Source organism: Colletotrichum navitas, assembly GCF_030913465.1.
Source record: "Colletotrichum navitas strain CBS 125086 chromosome Unknown LY79scaffold_77, whole genome shotgun sequence".
Taxonomy (NCBI): Eukaryota; Fungi; Ascomycota; class Sordariomycetes; order Glomerellales; family Glomerellaceae; genus Colletotrichum; species Colletotrichum navitas.
The window spans coordinates 82,209-110,128 of record NW_026850623.1 but is presented as its reverse complement, the minus strand read 5'-3'; the positions used below and the strand labels follow the sequence as shown (position 1 = coordinate 110,128).

General features: G+C 55.5%; 13 protein-coding genes across 13 annotated transcripts; 5 read left to right on the top strand and 8 right to left on the bottom strand.

Annotated features, from left to right (window-relative positions):
- Positions 1-53: 53 nt before the first annotated feature.
- Positions 54-1,238, top strand: LY79DRAFT_652591 (uncharacterized protein; the record flags this gene model as incomplete). The annotated part of the gene is made up of 2 exons (XM_060562583.1): positions 54-909; positions 1,050-1,238. 2 exons carry the CDS (start codon positions 54-56, stop codon positions 1,115-1,117), a joined length of 924 nt encoding a protein of 307 aa, XP_060409854.1. The 3' UTR covers positions 1,118-1,238.
- Positions 1,239-1,421: 183 nt separating this feature from the next.
- Positions 1,422-3,692, top strand: LY79DRAFT_615037 (P-loop containing nucleoside triphosphate hydrolase protein; the record flags this gene model as incomplete). Its single annotated transcript, XM_060561986.1, has 2 exons — positions 1,422-3,445; positions 3,506-3,692. The coding sequence occupies 2 exons, from the start codon at positions 1,422-1,424 to the stop codon at positions 3,645-3,647; spliced, it is 2,166 nt and encodes a 721-aa protein (XP_060409853.1). The 3' UTR covers positions 3,648-3,692.
- A 416-nt stretch (positions 3,693-4,108) lies between these two features.
- Positions 4,109-5,270, bottom strand: LY79DRAFT_566306 (uncharacterized protein). The gene has a single exon (XM_060558802.1). It carries the CDS (start codon positions 4,813-4,815, stop codon positions 4,165-4,167), a length of 651 nt encoding a protein of 216 aa, XP_060409852.1. The 5' UTR covers positions 4,816-5,270; the 3' UTR covers positions 4,109-4,164.
- A 1,957-nt stretch (positions 5,271-7,227) lies between these two features.
- Positions 7,228-9,782, top strand: LY79DRAFT_593375 (ferric reductase like transmembrane component; the record flags this gene model as incomplete). The annotated part of the gene is given in 3 exon segments (XM_060561549.1): positions 7,228-7,539; positions 7,555-9,181; positions 9,247-9,782. The coding sequence occupies 3 exon segments, from the start codon at positions 7,228-7,230 to the stop codon at positions 9,780-9,782; spliced, it is 2,475 nt and encodes an 824-aa protein (XP_060409851.1).
- Positions 9,783-10,322: 540 nt separating this feature from the next.
- Positions 10,323-11,874, bottom strand: LY79DRAFT_524156 (major facilitator superfamily transporter; the record flags this gene model as incomplete). Its single annotated transcript, XM_060555599.1, has 3 exons — positions 10,323-11,297; positions 11,352-11,495; positions 11,587-11,874. 3 exons carry the CDS (start codon positions 11,872-11,874, stop codon positions 10,323-10,325), a joined length of 1,407 nt encoding a protein of 468 aa, XP_060409850.1.
- A 1,380-nt stretch (positions 11,875-13,254) lies between these two features.
- On the bottom strand, positions 13,255-14,028 carry LY79DRAFT_524162 (transcriptional regulator PAI 2-type; the record flags this gene model as incomplete). Its single annotated transcript, XM_060555600.1, has 1 exon — positions 13,255-14,028. One exon carries the CDS (start codon positions 14,026-14,028, stop codon positions 13,255-13,257), a length of 774 nt encoding a protein of 257 aa, XP_060409849.1.
- Positions 14,029-15,434: 1,406 nt separating this feature from the next.
- On the bottom strand, positions 15,435-15,965 carry LY79DRAFT_524108 (uncharacterized protein; the record flags this gene model as incomplete). Its single annotated transcript, XM_060555593.1, has 1 exon — positions 15,435-15,965. One exon carries the CDS (start codon positions 15,963-15,965, stop codon positions 15,435-15,437), a length of 531 nt encoding a protein of 176 aa, XP_060409848.1.
- A 1,645-nt stretch (positions 15,966-17,610) lies between these two features.
- LY79DRAFT_593371 (Clr5 domain-containing protein) lies at positions 17,611-17,932 on the bottom strand (the record flags this gene model as incomplete). Its single annotated transcript, XM_060561548.1, has 3 exons — positions 17,611-17,619; positions 17,654-17,717; positions 17,775-17,932. 3 exons carry the CDS (start codon positions 17,930-17,932, stop codon positions 17,611-17,613), a joined length of 231 nt encoding a protein of 76 aa, XP_060409847.1.
- Positions 17,933-18,468: 536 nt separating this feature from the next.
- On the bottom strand, positions 18,469-19,284 carry LY79DRAFT_524174 (uncharacterized protein; the record flags this gene model as incomplete). Its single annotated transcript, XM_060555603.1, has 1 exon — positions 18,469-19,284. One exon carries the CDS (start codon positions 19,282-19,284, stop codon positions 18,469-18,471), a length of 816 nt encoding a protein of 271 aa, XP_060409846.1.
- Positions 19,285-19,874: 590 nt separating this feature from the next.
- LY79DRAFT_524053 (DHHC zinc finger domain-containing protein) lies at positions 19,875-22,017 on the bottom strand (the record flags this gene model as incomplete). Its single annotated transcript, XM_060555590.1, has 2 exons — positions 19,875-20,651; positions 20,701-22,017. 2 exons carry the CDS (start codon positions 22,015-22,017, stop codon positions 19,875-19,877), a joined length of 2,094 nt encoding a protein of 697 aa, XP_060409845.1.
- Positions 22,018-23,353: 1,336 nt separating this feature from the next.
- On the top strand, positions 23,354-24,060 carry LY79DRAFT_369488 (uncharacterized protein). Its single transcript, XM_060552821.1, has one exon. It carries the CDS (start codon positions 23,495-23,497, stop codon positions 23,951-23,953), a length of 459 nt encoding a protein of 152 aa, XP_060409844.1. The 5' UTR covers positions 23,354-23,494; the 3' UTR covers positions 23,954-24,060.
- A 536-nt stretch (positions 24,061-24,596) lies between these two features.
- LY79DRAFT_524110 (uncharacterized protein) lies at positions 24,597-25,454 on the top strand (the record flags this gene model as incomplete). Its single annotated transcript, XM_060555594.1, has 4 exons — positions 24,597-24,713; positions 24,957-25,008; positions 25,093-25,268; positions 25,407-25,454. 4 exons carry the CDS (start codon positions 24,597-24,599, stop codon positions 25,452-25,454), a joined length of 393 nt encoding a protein of 130 aa, XP_060409843.1.
- A 418-nt stretch (positions 25,455-25,872) lies between these two features.
- On the bottom strand, positions 25,873-27,363 carry LY79DRAFT_524147 (phosphoserine phosphatase serb; the record flags this gene model as incomplete). The annotated part of the gene is made up of 2 exons (XM_060555598.1): positions 25,873-26,907; positions 27,034-27,363. 2 exons carry the CDS (start codon positions 27,361-27,363, stop codon positions 25,873-25,875), a joined length of 1,365 nt encoding a protein of 454 aa, XP_060409842.1.
- Positions 27,364-27,920: the final 557 nt, after the last annotated feature.

The following is a 27,920-nucleotide window of genomic DNA, read 5'->3' as shown; positions in this document are numbered from 1 at the left end:
TCTTCTCGGCCTCCCCTCCTCCACAGAGCATTCGGCCCACGGCAAGAGAGGGCATGGAGACCAATGATTCCATGCGAGCGATAGCGCGCAATCCTGCATCGATGAGTCTCTCGAAAGCCAAAAGCATCTACGAAAACCCAAAAGTTCGTTGCGTCTTGGCCATCGATGGGACTTTCTATGGCTACCGTGACGACCTCGCGGCGAACTTGGATAAATCCATCGATTTTGCAACGACCTTCACCTACATCTACGGACCTTCCATCTCCCCCGAGATCCGCATCGACCTCGAGGGTACCGAAAAGCGAGGCACCCGCATCATGACATACACCATCGCTCGGCTTACCATCCCAATCAATGCGCTACGAGGAGACATCAGCATTGCTGAGGGAGTCAAGATACGACTTACAGACAAGGAACTCTGCTACCCTGTGCTCCTCTTATCGGTTTCGCTCAAGCGCGGTTTTGTTTCCAAATACAAGAGACCCATTACTCCAACGCTGATCAAACGCTCGAGCGCGTGGATAAAGTGCCTTGTTGGAACAGGCGAAGCTGATCTCTCCGTCATCCTTGAAACTCGCGGCGTCGGCGACAGCTTCGTAAACTTGATGACCTGGAATTATCCGACCGAAGACATCAGAGTTGTGGATGCTGGCCTCGACTGCGTCTTCAAAAACCAACCTATGGGATACAAGCAGTTGGATTGGTTCATCATCAATCCCAGCCTCATGTGCCCGCCCGACGATCCCATCCCCGAGACTATGGTCTTCCACGATGAGAGGACTCGCATGATCCGGCTCCAGGCGTCATCACGCGAGGAATATGATCTCGAAGCCACCAAGGCGACGCTCCTTGCAGAGTCCACACACCCGTGCATTCTCCTTCCTGACCTATCATCTGTTTGGGAAGCAGGTGGCGACACACAGAACGGAATCGAGCCCGACGGCTCATACGAAAGGTACCTGGTGGTAGCCTCAATGGCAAGAAACCAGAAGAATCTTCTTCCCGATATTGGATCATCATGTGCTCTCACCTTCGACGACACCATAAAGATGGTTCACCGCCTGCCTACGTCGCTCCACCCGACAGGCGACCGATCTTGTCTCCAAATAGCCGTTGAGTACCTCGCGAACAAATGGCTTGAGGCAGAGGCTGAGATTGAGACCGCCGTGGAGAACGGAGGACTCGACCCCGAACTTGAAAAGGCTCGGGTGATGCAGATCAAGTATACCATGATAACTCAAGCACTGGACTTGATCGAGCTGAAAAGCCCCCAAGGGCATTCTTCTCATGACGTCGCGCTCATCATCCAACAAGCCTGCCAGTCGCGGAAAGGTCAGGCCATGGTGTACGAGCTGACGCGTAGGCTGGAGCACTTCGACCCGGAATTGCGAGTCGATTTACTGGTCGAAGAAGCTAACGCAATGAAGTGGAAAGCAGTTCGCGCGACTCCACCCATCGACGCGTCCTCCGATTACATCTACTTCATCGCCTGGGTGCCTCGGGAGAAAGACTGGCCATCAGATGACGAAGGTCCTCCAATCAAGGTTGACATTCCCGTCCCTCACGGTTTCGAACAAATGAAGAATATAGGGTCTTTGATCAACACGGCGAAGAAGAAGTTTACAGTCCGAGTCCATTACAAGCCACACCCGGCGACCACTCAGATGGAAATGGGCTCTGTCTGCCTCGCAGCATCCGCGGAGCCAGGAACCGACTTGGCCACCCGCTGGGCGTACGCCCAGAAATTCGACCCGGCCTCCATCCCCAAAGACTCCGCCGTGCGCGCCGTCAACTTTCACGAGCGCTTTCCCGCCGTTGGCCGACTCGCCTTCCGCGAGGACGAAAAACCCCAGCAAAGCCTATTCCAGAAGCTCCGTGCTGTCCCTGCAGGCATCGCGATGTACACTGGGGGTCCTGGGTCTGGCAAGACGACGTTCGCCGCTCGCATTGTTGCTGCTGTCGCTGAGGGAGGGGACAAGGCGATGTGGACCATCCACAGCAACGAACTTTGCGACGACGCTGTTAGGTCCCTGAAGGAACAGAATGTCAAAAAGCCGGACGGTAAGAGCATACGTATCGGTCGTCTTCCCACATGGATGACTATGAAGAAGGCTCTCTGTCAAGTCGCTCACACCGCCGCAAAGCACCGTCAAGCTTCCACACGTAAACGAACTGGCCCCTCGGCTGGCCGCACCGTCGCCTCCCACATCGGCATTTTCCTATCGCGTCTGAACCAGGGTCTTCTTGACCACACCATCAAAATTCTGCCAGACTCCGTCACGGAAAGGGCCATCGCCATTGCACGCGCCAATGAGCCGCATTTTGCGAAGTTCTGGATGTCTGAGCCTGGAACTCCAGAGTGGGAGGCTGGCTGTGCGCATATCATCAGTTTGGCCGTGGACGATTTCGACATCCTCGTCGGGACGCCTTTTGCCGCCGGACAACTTGGCCGCAGGGCCGCCACCGCGCTCGCCAGGTCAACACCATCCTGGAAGCCATGGGAGCCTGCTCTTCTTGTTATTGACGAAGCCGGTCGCATCCCCGAAGCCCAATGGTGGATTCCCCTTTCTGTTTTCCCTGACGCCTGCGTCCTTACCATGGGAGACACCCGCCAGTTCAAACCCTTAGCCATGAGCGTCAACGAGGACAGACACCGCGAGAATTTCAAGACCAGTCGTCACCTAACCGATGTTCTCAACTGGCGCTGTGTGTTTGGAGTCCAGCGGACTGTGTCGCTCCTGCACCGCGCTGAGAGCAACAGCCAGATCCTCGGCAACCTCTCCAGCAACCGCCGCAACCGCGGAGACATTGCTAATTGGGCCAAGAAGCATATATACCCTGGCGAAATGCGCATAATCTACCCACTGGTGGAAAATCGCTCGGCTCAGATATACCTCCATTTCATGAAATGGATCTTTCCCAAGGACGCCATCGATTCCAATTCAGTGGCCGTCGACGTGCGTTACACGGAGTCGTGCAAGCACAACCTGAGCTCTGTCAACCCGGGCAACCGCAACTTTGCATGGTGGATCGTCTATATGGCGTTCCAGTACAAGCTCCCGAACCTCCGAACCAAGGGCCAGCTTGCCGACATCATGATTGTGACGCCGTACAGCGCCCAGCACGGCGGTTACAAGGATGAGGTCATTGAGATGGGAGAGTCCGGTATCATCAAGAGCAAGATCATTATCCGGACCATCGACAACGCCATGAGTGCCGAAGCGGACCTTGTGATATTCGATTCTGTCCGCACGTCGGGCGGTATCGGCTTCTTGGAAGACCAAGAGCGTATGGCCGTTGCCGCGACCCGAGCCCGCGGCGGCGCCATCACGTTCTTCAATAGTGACAACATCAAGACGAAGCAAACGCGCGGCGACTCGCTAGACAATTCGTTCGCTTCCTACGTCCTCTCCCACAAGACACTTCTCAGGTCGACGCAAGCGTGGTACTCGGACGTGTGCGTGTCCTGCAACCTCCCGGGCATTCATGGGAGTCCCTGCTCGAGGGCTCGCCGTTGTGCGAGATGTCACGGGCCACATCACGAGCGGTTCTGTATCACAGGTAGACCAGCCGTAGACAGGTACGAAAAACAGGGAGATGAGGAGATGAAGGCTGCGGCTGGTGCTTCTTCGCCTCTGGTGGATTAGAGAGGGTTTGTGATTGGGGGTTCAGTTGGATGATGCATTTGGGGGATGTTGGGATATCTGGCATCATTGCAGGGTTTGTCCACAGTAATGGGTCTACTGAACCAGCGAGCAGTCATGAAGAGCCAGTATTAATGAAAAGCGAGAGTGCTGTCGCCACTTGAGATGCCCTGCTGCCGGCTAAGCATGCAATACATGTTGTTACCGAGCCCTTTCCAGGCGCTGCCTCCTCGATTGTAAGATGATGGCTCTCGATAACTCGCTACCTATTGCCGCAGGAACAACCGAGCGAAGCATTTGATAGCAACAGGGACTTAATATTAAGCAAGACTGCTTCATCATTTTTTCCCTTTTTTTTTTTTTTTTCCAAATCTCCAGCAGGACTTTCGTCAAGCGGGGGAGAATCGGATGGTCACCATAACACTGGTGCGGAGTCCATTCGATGAGGACAATGCATTTGAGCAGGAGGAGTCCTGGGGCGGAGACTATGGTGGTCACGAATCTTGCGGTGGGCCAGATTTCAAGTCTGTTGGTTACGATACGCATTATGAATTGTCATTATATTCCCACATTCCTTACGTCCCAGCAACAAGGGTGGCTGGCCCATCAAAGTCGCCAAGGGCCGAGGCGGGTTCGGGCCACTATCAGACAAAGGGCCGGGGCGAACGGGATGAGCGAGTGACGACCGGGGGATTGTTTGCCGGCGGCTTTGCGAGAGACCCGCGCTTGAAATTTGGCGGGTATTTCGATTGTTTGCGCCTCTTGGCGGTTGGTGACGAGGAGTGATGTGCACGCATCTGCATCTGGTGCCATCTTCCATGGTGGGAAGCAGAAGCGAACATGGACCGTACGATCGCAGGCATTGATCCCAAGAGATGTCGTTTGCTAGCCGGTGGAGAGGTGGGGTATGTATGAAGTCCCCTGGCCGAGCGGCGAACGTGAAGTCTCTTTCAGGTGAATGGACGAGGGTGGTCCAGGGTCCAGGGGATTTCTCATCACATCTCGACCAAGGGTGCCATTGGCGGCTGGCGGTTCTAGGCGGCGGGCTCGGGTTGGGTCTGTTCCCGCCCGTTTGGGATGCATGGCAAGCCTGGTCTTCCGGATCCGGACGGGGAGCGAGCCATGCCAACGACTGACTGGACGTGCTCGACTCGACGGAGGGACCCAGCATCCAACGATGATCCCATGTAGTATCGATAGCGTGTGGTGATCGACAGGGAGTGGACAAGAAACTGGCGAACGAAGGCGAGCTTTCGCGGCTAGATTAGAGGGCCGAGAGAGCCTGGCCGTGGGCGGCGGCGGTGGCCTTGGCCTTGGCCTTGGCCAGGTCGCAAGTGTGGCCGAGCGACTCGGAATTCTTTCAGGCTACACGAATGTGCGTTGCAGAATCCAGGAACCGGAGTGCCTACCTAGGTAGATGTGCAGTATCATGTCTTAAGCGGACGGAGGGAAACCAGTAAAGTTCGGTCTGCCTGCCGATCCAAGATTGTTGGCGTTGGATGACGGGCCGCATGAAAAGCTTCAGAGAAAAACATGCTCAATACCACCTCATGCACACTACCTCCTGCGGTAAGTACCCAAGGCACCAAGATGCATAAGACGCAGCAAACGTGTCTGGAGACAGAGGAAATAGCGAGCGACAGAAAACTTCAGGAGGTAAGAGCTCCTCCTGCCTGGACTTTCCTCTATCAGTCGCAGTGCCTGGAATAGAGGAAGCAACGGGTGGCGGGTGGCTGGTCCTGGCGTCGTCGGTACGTATCGTCAAGGATGCTAGCGCGGGTGGCCCTCGAGGAGGCACAGACGCGCATAGTGGGGGGGCTATTTGATGCTTACAGCCAATGAAAAAGACCAAATTACCGCCCGTCATGACCAGGGACCAACGGGGAAGCAACCTCACTGGCACTTTCCCTCACTGAAGACTGCGAATCACACTTCCCCGCCCGGGGTCCCTCCTCTCCCACCCCTTCCGTCTTCGTCGACTGCCTAAGCCCACCCAGCTTTACCCTAGGTAAGTAGGGGTATATTCCCTCTTCACCAGTTAGGTACACTACAGTCTACAATCCGTCAACCATATCTCCTGCCTGTCACATCGACATCGCCCGCTGTCATTCGACCGCCACCGCCCAAACCAAGGAAATCACTCGGCCCCCAATATGCACCTATCCTGCCATGTGTGTCGGCTCACGCAGCTTCTGCAGGACCTCGCCTGACAGTTGTTGGTCAATTCCATAATGATGGTTCCAGCAGCAGCGGTCAAGTCCATGGAATGGTCGGGGGTCCCATCTCCCACGCTTCTCCAATGACAGTTGGCACAACAGGCACTGGAAACCACCCTGGCCTTTCTTGTTATTTGCTTGCACGATCCGAGTAGCAAACCAGCTTGCAGAGGACGCCTAAGCATGGGCAACATCATGAGCAACGTCAACGTTCGGGCTCTGTGATGCCACACCCGCAATCCCACTTGTTCGACCGACTTCTCCGGCTACACAGGCTTCGTCGGATGACGTTATCTTGTGCCGTTTTTGCCGTCACCCGCCAGCTTGAAGCACACCACGACTGAAGCTTGACTGCGTCTCCTTGAACAAAACAGCATCGACATTGACAACCGCATTGCGCGACTCCGCCCAGCTTATCTCCCGCTGATCACATCGCATCTATGATTCCGGGACCAACGCATCCATCCCGCCTCTGATCCCTGGTCGCCATCTTCGCCGGCGGTTGGTCTGCCGAGCACACACGGCGGTACCTTTGCCCAAAAGCCTGCAGCGTGCAGCGTTGTCCTGCATGGCACCCACACTTCTAGCGCCTGCGCATCAGCCTGCGGTTGTGTGACATCCCCCAGCGGGGAACGACCAAAATCGTGGCCAGCCAATATTAAAGTACGGTCAGCCGCTGGGCCTGTTGCCCTTCACGTTCTACCATCCGAGCCAAAGAAGTCCCTCGTCCCTCTTCCCGTCTTTGGTTGCTCAACCCCATAGCGGCCGCAGCCAGTTGACCCCTCCACATGGCATATTCGCCGCATTATTACCCGTTCTATACACCCTCAAGTGCCACCACACTCCTGGTTGAACGCCCGTCTCGACCGAGCCAGTCAGCAGCAGTGTGACGGAACTATCGACACCTATGCTGATCACGCAGACTACACACCCCTAAGGATCGAGCCACTAGGACCTCCCCACTTCGGAGCGTCTCCGATCTTACATCCATATATCCCTTCGGACCACCTCAAGCCCGCGGATTGGCACGCGCCTCTCCATCTTGTTGCCCCGTCTCTCGTTACGCTGCCTTAGCATCGCCTGCCTGTCCTGCTCGTGGCCTCGCCTCGGAGAGACCTCGCATTCCTTCAAACTTATTTATCCCGTTGCTGTCGAGGGCTTCTCCACACGGCGAACCGACTCGACCGTGGACGATCTCCCGTACTAGGACCAAGCGGCCGAACGAAGTGCTACGACTGCATGACATTGACCGCCCCTCTCAATCGACATATCGCAACCCATTCCGCATGTCGACATAATCCGTGGCTCTCTGCGCGCAGTCGCTTCTTCATCGCGCAGCTTGACTCTATCTTCAATTCTTCGTAACCATGGCCACTCGCATCCGCGACATGGCAGACACTGCCAGCAGGACGACAGCACAGCTGGCCAAGCGCATCGCCATCACTCCCAAGCCCGATAGCCCGCCGGGCTTGATAGAGGCCCTGACCTTGGATCCGTGGGCTAAGTCTGGCAAGTATGGATTGGGATGGACCTATTTCGCTCTGGCTCTCATGGGAACAGTCCTTCTCGTGCGAATGTGGCATTTCTGGCAGGACAAGATCCGGCAAGCCATCTACAAGCAAGAAGTGGAGGATTACTATGCCAATTTGTACAACACCGACCCCGATTACGTCCACGCGGTACACACTGGACAGGCACAACATTTCTTCCCCGACTCCGAGGGGCTCGGAGAAAAGCAGTTCAAGCCCAGAGCTCACTTCTCTTCTGTTGGTTTCGTCAACGACACACTGGCCCTCTTCCGATGGATGTTTTACCGACCCATCCCTGATTTGGCTTGGGGCAGCCACCGATTCACCTTCTCATCGCTGGCTGTCATAACTTGCGGCCTTGTCGCCCTGGCGTTTGTGACACTCTATTGCTTCCTCCAGCAACCACTTTACTGGCAGAGCATTCAGTTCGGTTCCCCGCCCGTTGCTATCCGAGCTGGCATGATCGCCGTCGCCCTTACCCCCTGGGTCATCGTGACGAGCATGAAGGCGAACGTCTTGTCCATGCTTATCGGTATCGGGCCTGAGCGTCTCAATGTTTTTCATCGATGGGCTGGCTACCTTTGCCTTTTCCTGTCCCTGGTCCATATGATCCCTTTCTACATTCAGCCAGTCTGGGACGATGGTGGCATGGACGTCTTCTCGCGCCTTTTCCCCGGCGGAAGTGGCGTCATCTACGGCACTGGCATTGCATGTCTTGTCCCTCTTGTGTGGCTTTGCGTCGCATCTCTGCCGTTCATCCGCCGCATCGCTTACGAGCTCTTTGTCATGCTCCACGTGCCTGTCGGCATGGCCTACGTCGGGCTCTTGTTCTGGCACACCAAGAACTACCTGGCGTCTTGGAACTATCTCTGGGCAACAGTCGGCATCTGGGTGTTATGCTATTTTATCCGTCTGTTCAACCTCAACTGGACGAGGCCGTGGCGGTTGAGCTTCATGGTTGGTGATGAAGCCGCCATCAGTCTCCTTGCCGAAAACGCCATAAAAATCACCATCCCGACTCAGATGCGGTGGCGGCCTGGCCAATATGTCTACCTGCGCATGCCAGGCGTGTCATTCTTCGACAACCACCCTTTCACCATCTCATCGCTCTGCAGCGAGGATTTTCCTTCGGAGTACGGCGAGCAATACCGAGACTGCATTTTGGTCTTCAAGCCTTACGGCGGCTTCACCCGTAAGGTCCTCGACATGGCCATCGAGAAGGGGCCATTCCACACCTACCGTGCCTTCTTGGATGGACCCTACGGGGGTATGCGCAGAGACCTTGCCGCTTTTGACACTTGCATTTTGATCGCAGGCGGGAGCGGCATCACGGCCTTGATGTCGCAATTACTTAATCTAATCAAGCGTATGCGTGATGGGAAGGCCATCACACGGAAGGTGGTCGTGGTCTGGGCTCTCAAGAGACTTGAGGCTATGGACTGGTTCCGCGAAGAGCTTCGGATTTGCCGTGAATCTGCGCCTCCGGAGAGTGTCACTTGCAAGTTCTTCGTCACTTCAGCTGTCCGGAACCGGGGCATGGCTATCGAAGGTACAGATCGCGGTGCCCCTCGAGCCTTGAGTCATCTTTTTCATGACAAGCTGGATGGTTTTGTTGCAGGCATCGCGTCGAAGCGCAACTCCGCGCTGATTCAGTCTGTGGCACAAGGCGACCCAGACCGCGAACAAGAGTTGCGCGCCGAGCAAGAGGACAGGATCACGGCGCTACCACAACAAAAGTATCTGCAGCCTCACCAATACCCTCCCCCTCCCCGGGGCCGCCACCCTCGAACCGGTACTCGGCCCATGAGCAGTCATTGCGGAATCTTGAGGGCCGCGAGTATGACGATGAGGATAGAGACGCGAAAAAGCGCGAGTTCCACTTTCCTCCGATCAACACCAAAGGCGAGGTGCCACATTTCAACTACGCCCCGGCATCGCCTCGGAAGGGACCGGAAACCAGTCCGCGGAACTCGGATGTCCCTGTGCGGCCACCTGAATTGGCACATTTGAGGACTACCAACCTCCCTGGAGCCGGTCAACCTCGTCCGACCAGCACATTTGGCCCGCCCTCAGGCTTCGACTTTGGCTTTCCCGAGACCCCAACCGAGTTCCAAAAGAGTCTGATGCGCTTCGCTTTCCCCGTACCGCATCAGATCGATGGCGGTTGGTCTGTTGAATATGGCCGACCAGACCTAGGCTACATGCTCAAGGAGTGGGCGACTGGAGGCGCCGATGGAAGGGGAATCCTTGGCCGTCGGACGGCCGTGTTTGTGTGCGGACCCCCAGCCATGCGCGTCGGTGTCGCGAATACCGTCGCGCGCCTGCAAGCGGCCATTTGGGGCGACGACATGTTGGAGGAGATTTATCTACATACCGAGAACTACGCCCTCTGAGGCATGAACCAGGGGCTGTATTTGTAATGACTGGATGGAAATACCTGGCGTTCGATACCACGGGTTAAGGTTGTTGCTTTTTAATGAAGAAATTCCATAATATCGAGCATTTCTGGCAGAGCTTTCCATGGCTCCGTCGCTTTTTCCCCGCGTCATCTGAAAAGGGGGTGGGTCCGCATATACTCAAGTTGGGTCTTCCCTTAGAACCGCAGGAGTCTCTTCTGGTAGACCAAGGAGGTGACACGATCACCCTCTGCATTGAACAAGACCACATCTTCTTCTCCATATTCTATCAAAGTTCGAATCACTGACAAGAACAGCATACTTATCGCCGCTTCGGTCCCAAGTCTTTCATTATCTCAATGGGCCTCTGCCAAGACGGTCTTTGGCCACAGAAACGCGGGAGTGAGAGCCATCGTACGTGTAACGCGACATGCTGAGACCCGGCGAAGGGTCGGATTACAAACCACTAAGTAGGTGATGCTCTAGGTGTCTTCAAAGAACACTTTGTTCTGCTGCTCAGCTTGGAAGCTGCGGTGATCAGTGGTAGTATCTCCAGTACGGGTGCTGTTCCATCTGCCCGTCTTCGTCATAATCAATCACGACACCTTGTGGAGGTTTCCCGAACTCCCGGTCCCGACGCCGGTTCTCCCTGATGTTGGCAACGGTCACGAAAGCGGCGCCGACGGCGGTCCAGCAGGTGGCGCCTAATAGCGTCCAGAACCCCTTCTTGTAGGCTGGCGCGTCGGTCAACGGGAAAAGGTAACCTGTGGCTATGCCCATGGTGCTTCCGAACGACTGGTACAACCCGGAGGCGATGCCCTTCTTGATATCGCCGCAGCAGTTACCCGTGATGTTGCCGATGGTGAGCGTGACGCCGGACAGGATGCCCGAGGTGATCAGGAAGGTGGCGCCGTACCGGGCAGCCGCCGCCGTGTGCGGCAGGATGGCGAGCAGGAGGTCCCCGACAGCGGCGACGGCGGAGGTGGCCACCAGCAGGCCCGAACAAGACCCGAGCCGGTCGCTGGCGTAGCCGACGACGAAGACCATGACGATGGCGACGCAGTAAGGCGGCGCCGTCATGAGCTGGGCGCGGACGTGGTCGTAGCCGAACGTGGAGACGATGAGGGGTGTGAAGGTGGCGATGGTGTACGTCTGGAGCACCTGGCTCATGAAGATGGAGATGTTGAACCACATCCGCCAATCGAGGAGCTGGCGCCGGGTGTGCCGCCAGTTGACCCTACCGTGGGTGCGGTTCCCATCCCGCATCATGCGCCAGGTGGCGACGTCGCGCTCCCGCGGGGTGAGCCATCGGGTATTGTGCGGGCGGTCAGGGAGGACCCAGATGCAGAGGACGCCGAAAGCGATGGTGAGGAGGCCCTCAATGAGGAAGAGGGCCTGCCAGTGCTTGACGCGCGGGTTGGGTATTTTGGCGACCCCGTACGAGACCCAGCCGCCGAAGGCGCCGGCGAGGGGCGTCGCTACGAGGTAGATGCTGATCCGGCGTCCCCATTCCTGGTTATAAGTCAGTTTTGGTTCTGGAAGGTCGTGAGGGGTGGTGTAACGCACCGCTCGTGGGTAGAGCACAGTCGTCAGATAGGGTGCTCCTGTTATAAAGGCCGCTTCGAAGACGCCCAGGAAGAACCTGATGGCGTACATTCCCTGAGGACTCCCGGCCACCGCTTGAAGCGCTGCAAAAGCTCCCCAGATGATCTGGGTCGGACCGTCAGTACACATTGTTACCACGCCCGCAATTCTAGCTGTCCCGTTGTAGGTCCCGGAGGAGAAGGAAGGGAAAGCTCACCATGGCCGTGGCCAGATACAGCGAGGGACGGATGTACCGCATGGCGATGTTGGTGAACAGGTCGGCGATGCAGGTGCCCACGAAGAACATGCTCACGGCGAGCGAGAACTGCCGGCTGGAGAAGCCGAGGTCCTCCCGGATGCCCATCAGCGCGGCGTTCCCCAAGGCCCCGCGGTCCAGCCAGGTGAACATGTAGAGCACGAGGAGGAACGGCGGGAGGCGCAGGTCGATCTTGCGCCGCACCCGCCTCGCCTCCTCTGGCGTCACCGGCGGGTCGAGGTTGTTCATGCGCGCCACGATGTCATCGACGTCGTCGTCGCCGCTGTCGGCCACCTTTGGGTTATACGGGGGCGCCCCGCTGCTTTCCTCGACCGATGGTCCGTCCTTGTCTCTTTCGTCAGCCGCTGGGGCTGTCCTTGGATTAGCCATGCTGCCCGGGGCATTCGCTCTTTGAGGCTTCCGAGTCTCGTCGTTGGAGGAGGAAAGGGAGGGAGGGTTTGGATCACGATGACGGCCGATACGATGTGGATATTACCCCAGAGATGACCGGCCGCGGGTGGTTGAACGTTTGTATAATTAGAGCAACGACGAAGAGGTCTCGCGAGCGACCGATCACGACTTGTATTCGAGGGCAAGTTTTCCCCTCTTTGATGGGACGAAAGCCGAAACCCTAATTAATGGGTTTCCGTCGCATGTCCCCTCCCCTGTAAATGAAAACAACATACGGAGTAATCAACACGTCCCCCAACGCATTTGCCCTCAGACATGAATTGATTAGTCGTCGGTCGGTCCGATTGCAACCTGGCCCGTACACTCTCGCTCATCGTCAAAGGGGCCTAATTACGTAGTAATCACATGCGATCTTGGCTAAACCAGGCAGGTGAGTGACACTCTTTTGTTTTTTTTTTATGCTTTTTGGGGGGTTACATTGACCAGTTTAGTAGACAGTAGCTTTGCGACCTAAAGCATTCTAAAGTCTCCTGAATGCATGCTGTTCGGCAACCCTTATCGAGTACAAGTTATTATCAACTTATAGATTCTGTGGCGCATATGGTAGTGATCCGTCACGACTCAACCAGGCCAATGAGTGCGTTGCTTTTGCCGATAATTGCAAAGACACGTCTTCTGATCTAAGTTTCTTTCTATCATTTTAATAGGACCAGCCTATCTCTATCTCTGGTGAGGGCGGCCAAGTTGACATAAATTGACTTCTAAGCCCCAGCAGCAACAGAATGTATTATAGTCTGAGAGGAGTAAAAAGACGGCGCAAAGAAATGGGAGGGGGAAAGCTACAGAATATGGCCGGGAATACTTTTAACTGAATACTATGGCTTGAATACGCCATCTAGCCCATTCGCTAATCTCAGTGGGACCGACTAGTCACTGCTAGACTAGACTACCTCACTTGAGCCCCGTTTCCTCAAACCTGGCCTCACCATGGGCCGGCCTTATAGCAGTGCTCTCAAAGGCTTCGGCAATGCTTCCAAGTATGTCTAAGTAGTTGCTGTTGTCTTGCAGGTGCACGACGCGCTCTCTCGCTGCTTGATAACGTTATGTTCCACATTTGAGGGCCGGACCAGACGGATCTCGGCATAGGCCGGCGCCGGGTGGAACGGCCTGAACTGGCTGGTGATATACCGTATGAGTCCGGAGCGGCGCCGTGTCGGTTTATTGCTTGGGCCTCTTCTTGAGCTCACCGCGCTCCTTAACTAGGTCTGACATCTTGCTGCCCACCTCGGACCCGAGTGCCTTGAATCCTTGTACAATCCCGTCGCGGTCTCCCTCGCTTGTCTCCTGGCTCATCTTGAACTTGCCCTGCAGCCTGTCTATAGTGATTTCAATACCAATGATTGCCATTTTCTTGAGATCAATGTATTGCTCAGGAGCATCCGCCACTTCCCACGGTCCGGGACGGCCATCTTTGCCCGTGTACCCCATGACCGACGTCTCTCCATGCTGCGAGAGGTCGTGAATTTGATGAGTCAGGAAGGCGGACGTTTCCGCTGACTTGGGTTCGTAATAGATCTTGGCGCGCCCATATGCCTGCACAGCGGCGTAGTCCCAGGTCGGTACGACTTTGCCCGTGGTCGGCTTGGTCTCGGTGTAGAACTTTGGTGTTACATAGTGATGCGTCGGCGCCGTGAAGAGAACTAGTACTTCCTGATCAAGCACGTTACCGGTCCCGGTTCGGTTGTCGGCCGATAACGACGCGATAATTGTCTTGCTCTGAGGATTTGCCCGCGCCAAGTGTCCTCTCAGAATACCGAGCTCAGTTTCGCTGGACTCGTCTTGTACATCTAGAACCCAGGGGATGTGGCTGGACTGGATGAAAGGTTCGGAAGTAGACTGGATGGCGGTTGTCAGAACGCCGAGCGGGTAGTCCTTGATGAGCTGGCGAAGAGCCGGGATGCTGTTTTCTGCGTGGTCTGCGCGGAGATACATCTTCCAAGTGACAGGCGATGCTCGTTGTGAGTGTTTTATTTGTTCCTTGAATAGGTCGAAATGTTGAAGTTCTGCGATCAGCTTGCGTCTGAGTCAACGGTGCGGATTGCGTCGGCCTGCCGGATTTATAGAACCGGGTGTGACTAATGGGCTAGAGATATGTATCTGGAAGGGCGCGCGATCCACTAATGGTTCCCAATGATCACATGTCAAATCTGGAGGCAATTCCCATTATCCAAGTGCCATTTCGAATACGTGATTTTGAATACTGATATTAATACCACAGTTTTATTCTCAGCTTGGCGTTATCATTGATATTGTTTTACCTCAACCAGTTATTCTGGCTTCTAGGCACTCATTTACTTTGAACGAATGACATAGATCGATAATACATTACAGCGAACACCCCTTCAGAAAGCAATGAAAGAAATCAAGTCTATTGGCAGCGGATCGAAACTACACCTTACCGTGCGAATATTGTAGTCAACAACACCTGGGCTCCATCTCGCACACTACCGATCCCCCCACAGATGCTAGACCGCTAAGGACCATCGTCTGAGTGAAAAACATGGTCTTGGTGCTTCTGCCGCTGGTCTATGTCTGTGGCCTTCAACGAGCAGCTTGCAGAATGAAGACTCTTGGGTTTGTCGTCTTAGGCACCAACAGCTCTCAATCCCATATTCTAATATCAGTATTCCGATACAATATTGACGGATAGTCGCTCTAAACCACTATAAGCAGTCTACTGCAGCTCACCTGGTACATATGAAATATCACGATACGTAAAACCCCGATACGCAGTTGGCATATTTCGGAGACTGGACGGTTCATGTCACCTTCCAGATGTTTTGTGTACTGCCTTTTTTTTTATGGAGTCAGAACATCTGATCTGTGGTAGATCAACGAGACGACTTGGGAGCAGTCTGCTATGAAAGTCTCAAACGTCCTCTTTGAGAACTTCACTGAACGTCAGTCGGATTCACGGCAACGCAATCGCCAAACTGACGCGCTCGACGAATTTTGAAGCTATCTGCCACAGCATCAAGTTCAAGAACTTTAACGTCTCTTCGCCCTATAGTGGTGACCCCGTAATGACTTGTGAGGGCATCGATGATGGCATCAATATGCCCTGTGAGGGTCGACAGTAATACATGTAGTGAAGCCAAGGCTTCCCTGCCGGCCAAATGCCAAACTTCCAACTCTTACCCCGGTCAATGAGAATCCTTCGTAGAGAGCATCACATGGTCTATTTTGAGGTGAAGTGTTTGTAATTGGTTAGACCCAGGAATTCATTTCTGGTTCGAAAGCATTAATTAGGCATTAAACCAAGTCTATCTACGTCAAAATAATGGCTATGCATGCGAAGCAACGCTTTGCTAAATGTTGCAAAGACAATTTCAGGCCCCCTATTCGTCCGCCACACAGCTCGCATTCTTTTTGGCTCCGACAGCGGTGATGGTGTTGATTGGGAATATGATGCTCATGTTTTTAACAGGAAGAAAGTCGGTACCGGCGGTAGCGTTCCAGGTCAGAGAGTCGTCAAGCTTCTTGTAAATATGTGAAACACCGAGATACTGACGATCACGATCCGCGCCTGCAGTCCATATAGAGAAGACCTGGGAGTCCTCGGGAATAGGGCTGTTGTCAGGGTTGCGGCAGGGTACCCAACCCTGCTGGATGTAAATGGGGCTGCAGACGACATTGAAGCCGGGAGCGCCGGAGGTGTAGCCTTCTGGAGCGCTGATATTGAAACGAGCGCTGCAACCGCCGGGTGAGCAGCCCCAAATGTAGTTCTCTGCAGTCCATGTAGTGTTGTTGGCTTGGCGACGTTCGACGAGGGCGGCGTTCCTGGTTGCGCCCCACCGGATGTCAACGGCAGCGGCCGAGGTACAACAGACGACGGCGGAGATGATGGCAATGAAGCGGGCGGCGTGCATGTTGGCGAGTTTTGGGGGTAACAATGCTTTGTCAGGAAGGTTTGGACTGTGAGGGATGCAAGGTGTACAAGAAGATGAACCGGCCTGCAGGTGCGGGCAAGCTTGCTTTTTGAAGGACGAGATAGTGGAATGTTCTGTGGAACCACAAAATGTTTGCGTTCGAGTGTCGTAACCAATGCGGCTTGTCGCGAAACGAAATCGTGTGAGACCCTACAAAGTGGGAGATCTCTTCCCTCGGCGTATATACGAGCGATCTTCACCCCTAGGAAAGCCGAAGCTCCAGCATCGCGGCATTGGCATGACGAACGACAAGACGGAGCTGTGGGCATGAAAGATCTCCATGGTACCATGCCGATCCTTCGGTAGCACTGGCGGTGAATTACCGTGTGGTCCGCGCAAACCTCGTATCCGCACTAAAATGTCTCACTAGTGATGTCACTGGCAACGTTTGCTCTCGCTAGGTTCCGGTTCACGCTTGTGTACCGGTAGTAGGCTTAGCCCCAGCGAGCCGGAAAAAACGCAGGTTCTCCCCGGACCCAGTTCCGACTGGACCGAATTCGGGCAGATTCAATCGACGAAAGTTCTGTGTGACAGAAAAAAGAAAAAAGAACACCTACGGACGGGCGCACACAAGCTTTAATTTAGGACACGCATGGACCAGGCAGCAGTGTCATACCGGAGGCCATGAAAAGAGGCGTTTGAACGGCCGATGGCCGTGAATCAAGTGACCACTCCAAATTCGTGTCTCTCGGGTAAGCAGAGACGGCCCGACTCGAGTTAGTGAGAGAACGCGCAAGACATTTCACCTACTTGGGATGCATTTTTCGGGGCTTCTACGATGCCTGCCAACGTCTTTTACCGGTTTGCAGTGTTTGATGGCGTTTCAACTAAGACTCGATGGATTTCTCGGCAGGCATATGAGACTTGTCGGACTCTCATCGTGTGTTGGTTCCGAAACCAAGAAATGCGGTTGGGCGAATGAGTTGTGCTCGTTCTTCGCCCATATGAAGGTAATATCATTTAGTAGACTGAGAACTGAAGCACGAAATCCGGAAAGAGGTACAGGTGGTGCAAAGTCGTTGCAATTCAATGGTCATGCTGCCTGTCTATCAGTGAGACTTAGCACTCTCCACAACCTGCAAAAGGAAACGGTATTCCGGCCTGGAGATAACATTGTAGCGATGTTTTTACGAGCATCCCTTTGGAATATTTCCAGCTTCGACATGTCTGTTGGAAGTAGTTCCGGTTGATGATTCCTGCAAACGGTGTTATCTAGCGAAATTGACTCGGCAACTATGCCTCATTTGCCGGTCAAAATTGCCTGATTCGGCCCCGTAGGGCGGATTCTCGGGCGGTCCACTCGGGATCGCACCGGATTGCACGTTTCAACCCCAATGGGCCAAACTAGTCTGCTTGTTACAACTGTCGCCCGGGATTCATTTGGCCAACTCTGATTTATATCTATAATCTCCATCAACGGTCTAAACTGGTGCAGGCCGCCTTCGCTCCACGAGCACATTATCCTACAAAGTATTCAGGTACATTGTTACTGTAATCCATGGTGAGCTGATTTCTGTAGCCCAGTACTGCTCCAACCTTTCCCAATCGACTTCCTGGTTGCGGATGGAAAACCTCGACATCTTCCCTACTGCGTCTCGTTGCTGCTTGAGCTGAAGTATGTGCAGGACCTCGGCTTCTTTGAGCTTCTTGTCGAGCCCCCAGCTCTTGATTCGGGTCTTGGACATTCTTTCACTTGCCATCTCATCAGCCACTTGAACACCCTTGTTACAAGCAAGAGGTGAGACTTACGTGGCGAACAGGTTGTAGTCACGTTCCATGATCTGCTTAACTTGCTTCAAAGACTTATTATCATCTCGATAGAGTATCGTTATGATAGATCGATGGCAATTCCGGACATCATCTGTGGCGTAAGGCTTCCCTATGACGAGGGAACTGCTGATGTCCATGGTTGGATTAGACTGAGCTGACGTTGAAGTTTGGGTGATTAGGTTAAGAAAACAAGGTGATGAAAATTGGGAATCATCAGGATGCATATGGAGTTTTAATATTGCTGAGCTTGAGGCATCTCGCCGGCCCTCGTGAATGTGCAAGTTGAGGCAGATGTGCCTGCACATCTCATTGGCTCAGCACAGAAGGACTTCGCAGAGACCAGGTACGACGCATCAGTGCCCAGTCCGCAGTCAAGCTGTAGCTCTGGTGTCCATGGCGCCGGGCGCTCTTCCCTATTGGGTGTGGTCAGCAGGGCTCCTCGGTTGGGTAATGACTTATGACAAGGCTGTGGCCACGAAAAGACCGAGAAGCTGGGCATGGGAAGGAAGCGGGGTGAAAGTGGATAGTGGCCAATACTCCCAGCCATTCCAGCCTTAACGTCGCCTTCCACTCAGCTGTTTTGCAGCGCGTAATGTATCGTTCCATTGAAGACTAGGTGGCCACGCATTGTCCCGACTGTGCAAGCGGTTTGCAAAAGTCCCCGGCAGCTACTTCACCAGTCCGTGTGCCAGCTATCAAACAAGTCAGCAGGCGGGTGCCCACCGGCGTACCCGTACGAGCTGCCGCCATCGTACCGATGCCGGAACATCTCTGTGAACTCAGCCCACGTCATACCAGCCCCTCCACGCCGAACATCCTCCTGGTCCCCGAATCTGAAACCGGTGCCGGTGCCGGTGCCGGGTCCGTCCTGTGCTCTGCCAGGGAGGTCGCCCGGCGACCCAAACACTCCTTCAAAGCTCGTACCTCCTCCGCCGAAGAAGAACCCGGGGCCGCCAGAATCCCCGGCTCCAGCCCCGAACATCCCTCCCCCTCCGTTATCCCCGCGGCTTCTACCTCCAGCGCCAAACAGATCATCAAAGCGCGTTTCCTCGCCGTCTCCGAGGTTCTGCGGTCGGGGCCAGCCCCCCATCCCGGGCCCCCTAGCCCAATAACCGCCGCCGCTCCTCTCCTGCCGTCTCCTCTCCTGCGCTCCTCTCAAAGCCTCCATAAACACCCGTTCCCATTCTTCCTCAGACCAGGCGCCTCCGGCGGAGGACCCCGATCCGTTTAGTCCGCCGCCGAAAGGACCAGAGGACCAATACCCCGGCGTCTGCTGGTGCTCCCGCTGACGTTGCTGCTCGTTGCGGAGGTTCTCCTCGTAAAACCGGCCGGTGCCAAAGTACACCCCTTCAGACCCGCCCCCGCCCCCAGCGGTAGGGTCGTCCCGCTCCCTGCGCCGCTGCCGACTCCCCGTCGGAGGCTGGCCCTGGTGCCCGGGGCTGTTCCGGGCGGAGCTGGCTTCCGAGTAGCCGTCGAAAACGTATGCCATTGTGCGTATGGCACGTCTGTCTGTCGTCGTTGCTGCTGTGGTCGAATCGCTGTCTGGCGTCGCTGGTTTATAAGCCTGCCTTGGGTCTGATCAGCTCTTTTGTGCAAAAGGAGTTCGTGTCGGCCATGGGTGTTTTGTTTTATAGTGCTCGCCGCGGGTAACACGAGCAGAATGATTCACGACTCCTACCTGGTTTGAACAAGTGAATGTGAAAGCATGTTTTTGGCATCTGGGTTTTGATTGCTGACAGCAAACAGAGCAAATGATTCACCAGGGAAAAGGCATACGCATTACGAAATCAGTCGGTGTCACTGTAACAACTGGCATTTGACTGCAAGCGCAACGATGTGCGCTTACTGCGCGTCTTATATACAAGTTTCGAAGCACTTTGCCCCGTCGAAATTAATCCAGCTTCTCCTTCTCCGTATCGAAAGGAAAGAAAGCCCGGGGCATATGTTTGCTTACCTGCTTTGATAGGTAAAGCCGGGTATAATAGAAAACATACATTACAGGTATCATAGGTCCGGTGTACGTATGGTCGCTCCCATAGACAACGCCGCGCAGAAAAAGCAAGCAAGAAAATGGGGTAATTATGTCGTGGATGTGTTTGTCTCGTTGCGCAAAGAAACGGGTCCTTGGAAGCCGGCGGATGGCCTGACGTTCTGCATCTCCATGCTCTGGGGATCGTGCTTGGGCTGGTCGCGGAAGGCGCCGAGGCGCTGGTCCCCAGCGCTGTACTTCTTCTTAAATTGATAGTACGTGGGGGGTCTCGGCCGGCATAAAACAACAACCCAGTTCTTGAGCATGCTTCCTTGGGTAAAAGCCCGGAATCGTTCCTTCTTAATGAACTTGTGGGAGTTAATGTACTCTCTCGTTGTTTCGCCTCGCGCCATGAGGAAAATGTGATAGCCCATGAGGGCAGCAGGGTAGAGGAATGCGAGCAAGCCATAAATAACCATGGCAAAAGGTACGCGGAAGTCGTCAACGGATTGGCTAAAGGAGATACCAGACCGGTTCTTGTGGGCAATGATCTGGCCAAGGGAGGCGCCAAAAAGATAAAGGGAGAGGAATGTGGCGGAGGACACAAAGACAAAGAAATAGCGATAGTTGCGACGTCCAACGCAGTTGTTGAGCCAGACGCAGTGGTGGTCGTGGGTCTCGATACAGTTGTCGCAGAGGCGACAGTGATGAGCACGGGGAGGTCGCCAGATGTTGCATGTTCTACAATGCTTGACCGGAACCTCCATTGCGGCTGTCGATGATTCGGCCGACTTGATAAGCGTCCAGTCGTTAGTCGGCGGGCCAAGTCGGAGAGGATCTTCGGTTGGTTCGGCAGGAGGAAAGGCGTGAAGATTCCGAGGCAGAATCTAGAAACCGTTAGCAGTGACTTTACCAAAGGCAAGATTTACGACTTACACCAGGGTCTGACACGGAAGCATGGAGGAAGGAAGAAATGCAAATGTAAAATATGTAGGCGAAAGTAAGCGGAATGGCGGGGCTAACGTTGCTCCATAACCAAGGCGCAGAGAAGATGAAGAAGAGGAGGGCCGGAATGACGATGAACAAGCCAGTGGCCACGTTGACCGGTCTATGCTTGGTGTTCTGGAATCGGCCACCCATGCAGAAAACCGTGTTGCCCTCGAAATACTGGAAAACATAGCCGAGGTTGGACTTGGACTTGTTCAACTTGTTCAAGCTGTTGCTGTTGGCAGGCCCGGTCGCATGGGTCGTGTGGAGCTGAGGGGTCGAGGCAGTGGACGAAAGCTTCTCTCCACCAGGCAGGCTCCGGTTCGACTTGGTCTGGCTCTGGTCACCACGTATCGGCAACAGAAAGCTTGAGCGGAACGATCGCGGGGACTTGGCGGAGCTGGGTTGGCTGCCCCGCTCCTTGAAGCCTCTATCAACATTGAGGCTTAAGTTCCGGCTGTTTCGGCTGTTCCGGCTGTTACGTTGGTTTCGGTGTAACGGGGTGACGCTCTCGGATACGCTGCCGGCGGCGTAGTGGCCGTGGGTTGGACTCGTATTCGCGGTGATTCGGTCGTACGTTCCCTGCTCAGTGTATTCGGTTCCGCGAGACGGGGGCGGGCGAAATTCGCCGTCCTCGGTGAGCTGCCGCTGGAGATGGGCGACAGGGTTCGAAACGGGGTTGGAGATGACGCTGTGCCGAGCGTTCGGGCCGCCGCTGGCGACAGCGGCGGCCGCTGCGTCACTCTGACGGGGTTCAGGATCGACGTCGTCTAATTTGAGCTGTTGACGCGTTACGGGACGAGAACCGCCACGCTGGGCCTGCAGCTTCTGGGAACTCATGGGACGAAAGAAGGCGGAAGATGTGAGAGACGGCACGTGGCTGCGGCCGGTCGAGCTCGGCGGCCGGCTGGTGACAGAGCCAGCAGTGCTACCGGCCCCAATACTTCGCCTCTTGTCGTGGAGACTGGTGATATAATTCATCCGTGAGGGCGGGCCTCGTCGGCGGCCTTCCAAGGCCCCGCTGGTCCCCGTCTTGGCGGTTCCTGGCCGGGAGATAGAGTCCATGGCGGATTTGCTTCGAGGGTTGTTCTCGGAAGGGGCCTGCGCTGCAGCTTCCCCCTCATCGTCGGATGCAATATCGGTCATACGCGACGAGATGATACTCGGCGGGCCAGGTCGGTCGGAGCGCCCGGGAAACCGTGGTTTCGAAAAGGCGTCATTGCCGGTCGGAGCGTTGGCATCACCGGCCTGGTCTTTGGATGTCATGATTGGGGCGCTGCTGTCGAAGAGACGGCGACGCGATGGTTCTTTGGATATCCAGAAGTTCCAACACTATAACATGTCGCTGCTGGCGCGATAATCCAAGAACTATCGTAAGATTGGAAGAAAAGAATTTCGTTCGGGTTCGAGGAGGTCCTGTCGAGAAATAGCGTAATCGGTTCTCCGGTCGGACGCTTTGACGACGATGTTGTGGTTATGTCGCGCGGGGCGCGATGGGGGCTCGGGCTGGTCGGCAAGCCGGCTGGAGAAGGAAGGTTTTGAAAAAGCTGAAGCGCAAAGGTCGGTGGTGGGAGTCGGTATCGGAAGATCGAGTGGAGGAATAGGGAAAAGGGCCCGTGGATGAAGGCAGAGGGAGCGGATGGATGGATGATTATTCGTACCGTAATGAAGTCGTACTGAGTAGAGAGAGACGGAGAAAGGAAGGCTGGCGGGTATGGGCGGACAAGCCGTAAGTGACAATGAACGAAGAGAAGAGAAAAGGCTGACCAAAAGTGAGAATCCTGTCTTGCTTGCCTTGGTGTTCCTCTTGCGAGAATAGAAAGTGACCTAGGGGAAAGGCATGGATGGGGGTGGTCTGCGACGGGGGTGAGGATTGGAGCGCAGGATTGCAGCGCAGGATTACAGTTGCACGAGTGGGCAATCTGGACTTTCCTGAGGGGGCAGGGGCGACCATTGGTACGACCTAACTGTCTGTGCATTTGTGCATAAACCATAGTAAAATGTGCATAATTCTCGGAAAGAAGCTAGCTCCCTCGCTTAGTATTTTAGATGCCGTCTACTCACTGCTAACAGATTTCTAGCTGGCACGCACACATTCGAGATAGTGAGTGCGCTCGAGCCCCTCTCCTAGCGACATAGGCCGGCCATTTTATGCAGTACGGAACTGGCTAGACCGGGTTTGTTTGATTAATTTACCAGATTGGGGGCCTTGACTTGGAATTGGCACGGCAGCAACGGGCAGCAACGGGCCAGCAACGCGCCGCGCCCGCGGTTGGCTGCAATGCCACGATGTAGGGTAGAACAAGATTTTCTCTCTTGGACGCCGCCGGACGAGTCGTCCAGCTAAACATATCTATGACCACAAAGCGCAAAAGGGCGCACAGACTGGTGGTTCTCCTAGCCCCCGATGCTACTTGGCGCGTGGTAACCTCACGATGTTTATTGACTTTCAGGTGGGTACATGGACGACATACAAGGAATGCTCAACCGCTGTTTTTGTCTCGCTGGAGCTACCTTTAGTGTACGACGCGTCGTGCCCTGGTCCAGCCGCAACGCTTTGCGGTTCCCGCAATGAGATTTTAAGCATGCCGGGTTGGTCCGTCCTCGCTCCTATCTATGCCACACCAATTTTAACATGGAATGCTTGGACCGGCAGCACCGGCTAACGAATCATCCACCATCTGAATTATACCGAAAAACTATAGACGCCAACATCCCATAGATTCACGCTGTCTGTCTCTTTATGCCATACCTTGTGCTGCATGGTCTATCCCGTTCGTGTTCCTCCCATAACAAACCCCTGATAATGACAGTATCTGCACGTCTCGAAGACTGCCCCAGGCTCGAGAGCCTCTTAATATATCTTGAACAAAATCTTAAAAGCATATATAGTTTAATTGAAGAACGCACTGCCACTCAATGCGTTGATGGGATTTTCGCCGGAGGTCATATACAAAAATGCATCTACTCCTTTGTTCATTACGCCATCCATGAGAACATGACCGGGATAGACTCGAGAGTGCACCCTCCTTCATTCCAAGGCGTCAGGAGTTTGCTGACCAGTCATGAACTCGATGCTGTTCCTGACGTACCTTCCGTTTATGTAGGCACTGGCATCAAGATGTGCTGCCGATCCTGGCATGTGATCCCCACTACCTACGCCAGCCATGAAGTGCAACCTTGTCACTATCTTGGGCCTTGAGGTTCTTGTCGTCGTAATGCTTGCCCGAAGGGCAAGTTGCACCTCAAGTCGAAGCAAAACTGTGCCATTCTCGGAAATTCTGTCCGTTGAAGGGTACAATTACAGACCGTAGCCATGGGTACACACATTTCATTCATATCCAGGACCTGAGACTACGCATCATCAGGACTTATCATCGTAGACCTAACGATACTCGCCCGAAAAGATGCCGCCATCAACTTGGAACCCTAAGACTGCGGAATCGTCCCAGCAATGCGTTGTATCCATTTGAAAACCAAAGCTGCGAAAATCTGACATATCGAATCTTTACAGGGTGGTCTTTCGGTACAGCCAGATGAAGGCAATCGTCCAGCACGGAAGATGAAGATACTAGAAGACGCACGGATGAACATAGATACGCCGTGTAGCATCCCAAGACCGCTTAGCCAAATAAAAATGCAACAAAACGCTGCAGGATGAGGTAATGCCCACATCGCCGCGGATTGACCAATCACAGATGCCCGTCAGACCGGCCAATCGTTTCTCCCGCTTTTCGACCTTGATCCTGTGTCCGACCGAACGAACCTGAAGCTCCGAAATCATACGACAGCCCGAACCTCACATCACAACATCCGCTTGCCACCCCGTCAAAACCACCGCAACAATGGCCTCCTTCGTCACCCGCCGCGCCTTTTCTACCACGGTTCGCCGCTTGGCCCAGATCGATGCTCAGTCCAAGCAGCAGCTCACCCAGGAGTCCAAGCGCAACCCCGAACTCATCGTGCGTGATATCCCGTCCCTCCTCCCATTCAGCCGAAATCCCGATGTCATCGCCAACAGCCCTCCGTCCACCCACGTGTTCCTCTCTCTCTCTGCGTAGCCGGGATTCGGAGCCAGCCGACTTTCAGACATGCGACTGGCCCACGAAGAACCGATTTGCGCGACAAGATGGACAATACTGTGGCGGCCTTTTGCGCGAGAGGGTACGAAATAACGGGAGGCTAATCCAATTTTCATCATACAGATCCTCGGCGGTGTCATGGTTGCTGCCCTCGGCGGTGCCGGCCTCTACTTCGGTACGTCTTGACGAAACCCATCGGCGGCCCTCCCCCAACCCAACCAACGCAGGCTAATGTCTTTTTTTTCCCTCTCCCGCGCAGGCCGCTCCCCCACCTCCTCCACCTCCGAGAGCCCCGTCCTGAAGGCCGGTATGCCCTGGGAGACCGAAGGCCAGGGCAAGTACAAGTACCACCCCGGCGGTAACCCCAAGAACGAACCCAAGGACGCTCCCAGTGCCGTCAACACCGTCATCATCCCCGATGTCACCCTCCCCAAGGTGCGTTCACGACTCCCCCCTTCTACGCTCTTGCCTCCCTTGTTGGGACGCCGCCCGTGTTGGTCCGGCCACACGAGCAACATATCCCTCGGGATATGAAGCAGAAGAGCGCTTTCCAGGCTGACCATCATGACACAGGAACTGCACGACAAGTACAACAAGTGGGGCAAGGATGGCTACCCTTGAACAACTAACGATACCTGTCTGTTGAGAACGTGTTTTGGTGCCAGCACCGCATCGGGCGAAAGGGTGGTTTGTATGTGTAGATAGGGAGAATTAAGATTTTACCACAATTGCTACCTTTTGACGCCAGCCACCACAACCATCATGCCGGCGTCCAACTAATTATTTAGCGGTCGTAAAACTTGGAAGCGTCCGACAGCTGTTGAGAGGGGAAAGATGAGAGCATTTGTTTCGCGTCGGTTTCATTGGCATGGAATTAAATCATGAGGAGGCAAAAGGTACTCCCAAAAAAATGAGAAAAAAAAGACTGCAATGATTCCAGCTTTGCCCACAACTCCACAACACCCCGGGGCCCGCGCCTCGCCATCTCTTTCCCTCTCCCTCTCTCTCATCTCCGTGCTCTCCCTCCCCCTGCCAAGGCTTACGAGGCGAGCTGCTCGATCTCGTCTCCAGTGAAACCGAACAGGTACAGCAGGTCCAGGAGGCTCTCGCTGTTCAGCCTCGTGTCGGCCTCCATCTGCACCATCGGCTTAGCGTTCCAGGCGACGCCCAGCCCCGCCGCCTCCATCATTAGGAGATCGTTGGCGCCGTCTCCGACGGCGACGACTTGCGACAGGTCGATGCCCTCCTTGCCGGCGATTTCGAGCAGCAGATCTCGCTTCCTCTCCTTGCCTACGATGAGGCCCTTGACCTCGCCCGTGAGCCTGCCGGCGTCGTCGATGACGACCTCGTTGGCATGCGCATAGTCAATGCCGAGCTCGCCGGCCAGCCAGCTCGTGAGAGGGAGGAAGCCGCCGGACAGCACGGCTGTCTTGACGCCGAGGCGCTTCAGGGCCTTGAGCAGGCGAGGCACACCATTGGTCACATCGAGGACGGGTCTCAGCTGCTCGAAGAAAGAGGCCGGGAGGCCCTTGAGGAGCTGCACGCGCTCGCGGAAGGCGGCGTCGAACTCGAGCTCGCCGAGCATGGCGCGGTGGGTAATGTCGGCGACGCGGGCGGCCAGGTCGGGCGGGTCCTTGATAGTGGCGGCGAGCAGGTCGATGACCTCCTGCGTGATGAGGGTGCTGTCCATGTCGAAGACGACGAGCCTCGGGTGGCGGCGCCACAGGGTGTCGGGCTGCAGGGCGACATCGACGCTCCACTCCCTCTCGAAGCGGTAGATGAGCTCGTGCCGCCGCAGGTCGGTCAGACTGAGGTAGGTCTGGCAGGGAGACGGGTTGAGGGTCAGCTCGACGACGCGCGGATTATCCTGGCTATCGAGGCAGCGGTGCGACGAGCTGTAGTCGGACTCGCCGTTGGGCAGGGGGAAGGTCGACATCAGGTGCAGGAACGAGGTCACGCACATGGGCGAGACGTAGGAGCCGTACAGGTGGTCGAGCTTCTCGGCCTCCTGCGTCGGCGGCTCGAGCGGGAAGGACTCGGGGTCCTGCGTCGGGGCGAAGTTGGCCGGGAGGGACTCCTTGCCGCCGGAGTGCTCCGAGGTCAGCTTGGGCGGCGACGCGACGCGGCCGCCGCTCCGGGTCGCCGCCGCCGCCGCCGACGTAGCGCTCTCGCCGTTCGGTTTATAGAATAGCGTCGCGACCAGACGGGACTGCTTCTTGCCCCCGGCGGCGGCGGGGGCGCAATTGGGGTGCGAGTAGCTGTGGTTCAGGCCATGACGGATGGTGGGCGGGTTGTCTTCGGAAGGGATGCCATTGAAGCCGGCATACTGCTTATAGTTATGAGCCTGCTGAGACGGCGAGACAGCCACTTTGCTGAGGTCCTCGACGACGGTGTCGATGCCAAAGCGACTCTCGGGGTGCTGCGGGGGCCGGTACTGCTGGTGCTCGCGCAGGAACGAGCTGGACCTCATGGATGAGGACAGCTGAGGTCGCGGCGACGTCGTCGACCTGGCGGGGCTTGGTTCGGCCATGGCGGATACAGTGCTTTGCGGCGCGGGAGGGGGGGCGGAAGGGGGGTCTCAAGCTAGGTGTGGACGGAGCAGGCTTAGGTCAGAGCGACGGGCGTAACAGGGACGAGCAAGAGTCAGGCGATGAGGGCGGGGAGTAAGCCTGCAGCAGCAACACAGCTGTCAGCGACGGTAGCTGCGTCTTTGAGGGAGGGATGGCGCGGAGAGGTGAGGGGAAGGTGAGGAGGGAAAGGGGAGGAGAGGGGAAGAGAAAGCTCGGAGCTGAGTCCTGGTGAAGGAAAGCTTAAAGACTCGGCGAGCCTGCAATCATGTTTCGTAGGCAAAAACATCGTTGAGGCACACGCTGGACGCGGCGGCGGAGGCTGGTGCAGCAGCGCCCGCCCGCCCTCTGGGCACTGAGAGCACTGTGAGTCTAACTGTGGTAGTGCATCCCACCCCACCTGTCCGTCACTGGCCCGGAGCCGATTGTTGCCCACAACCCCCGTGTCCGTGCCGCTGCGCGGCGTCCCATTGGCTGTCGCTGAATCTGTCCAGCGGAAAGGTGGACTTCAAAGTCACGT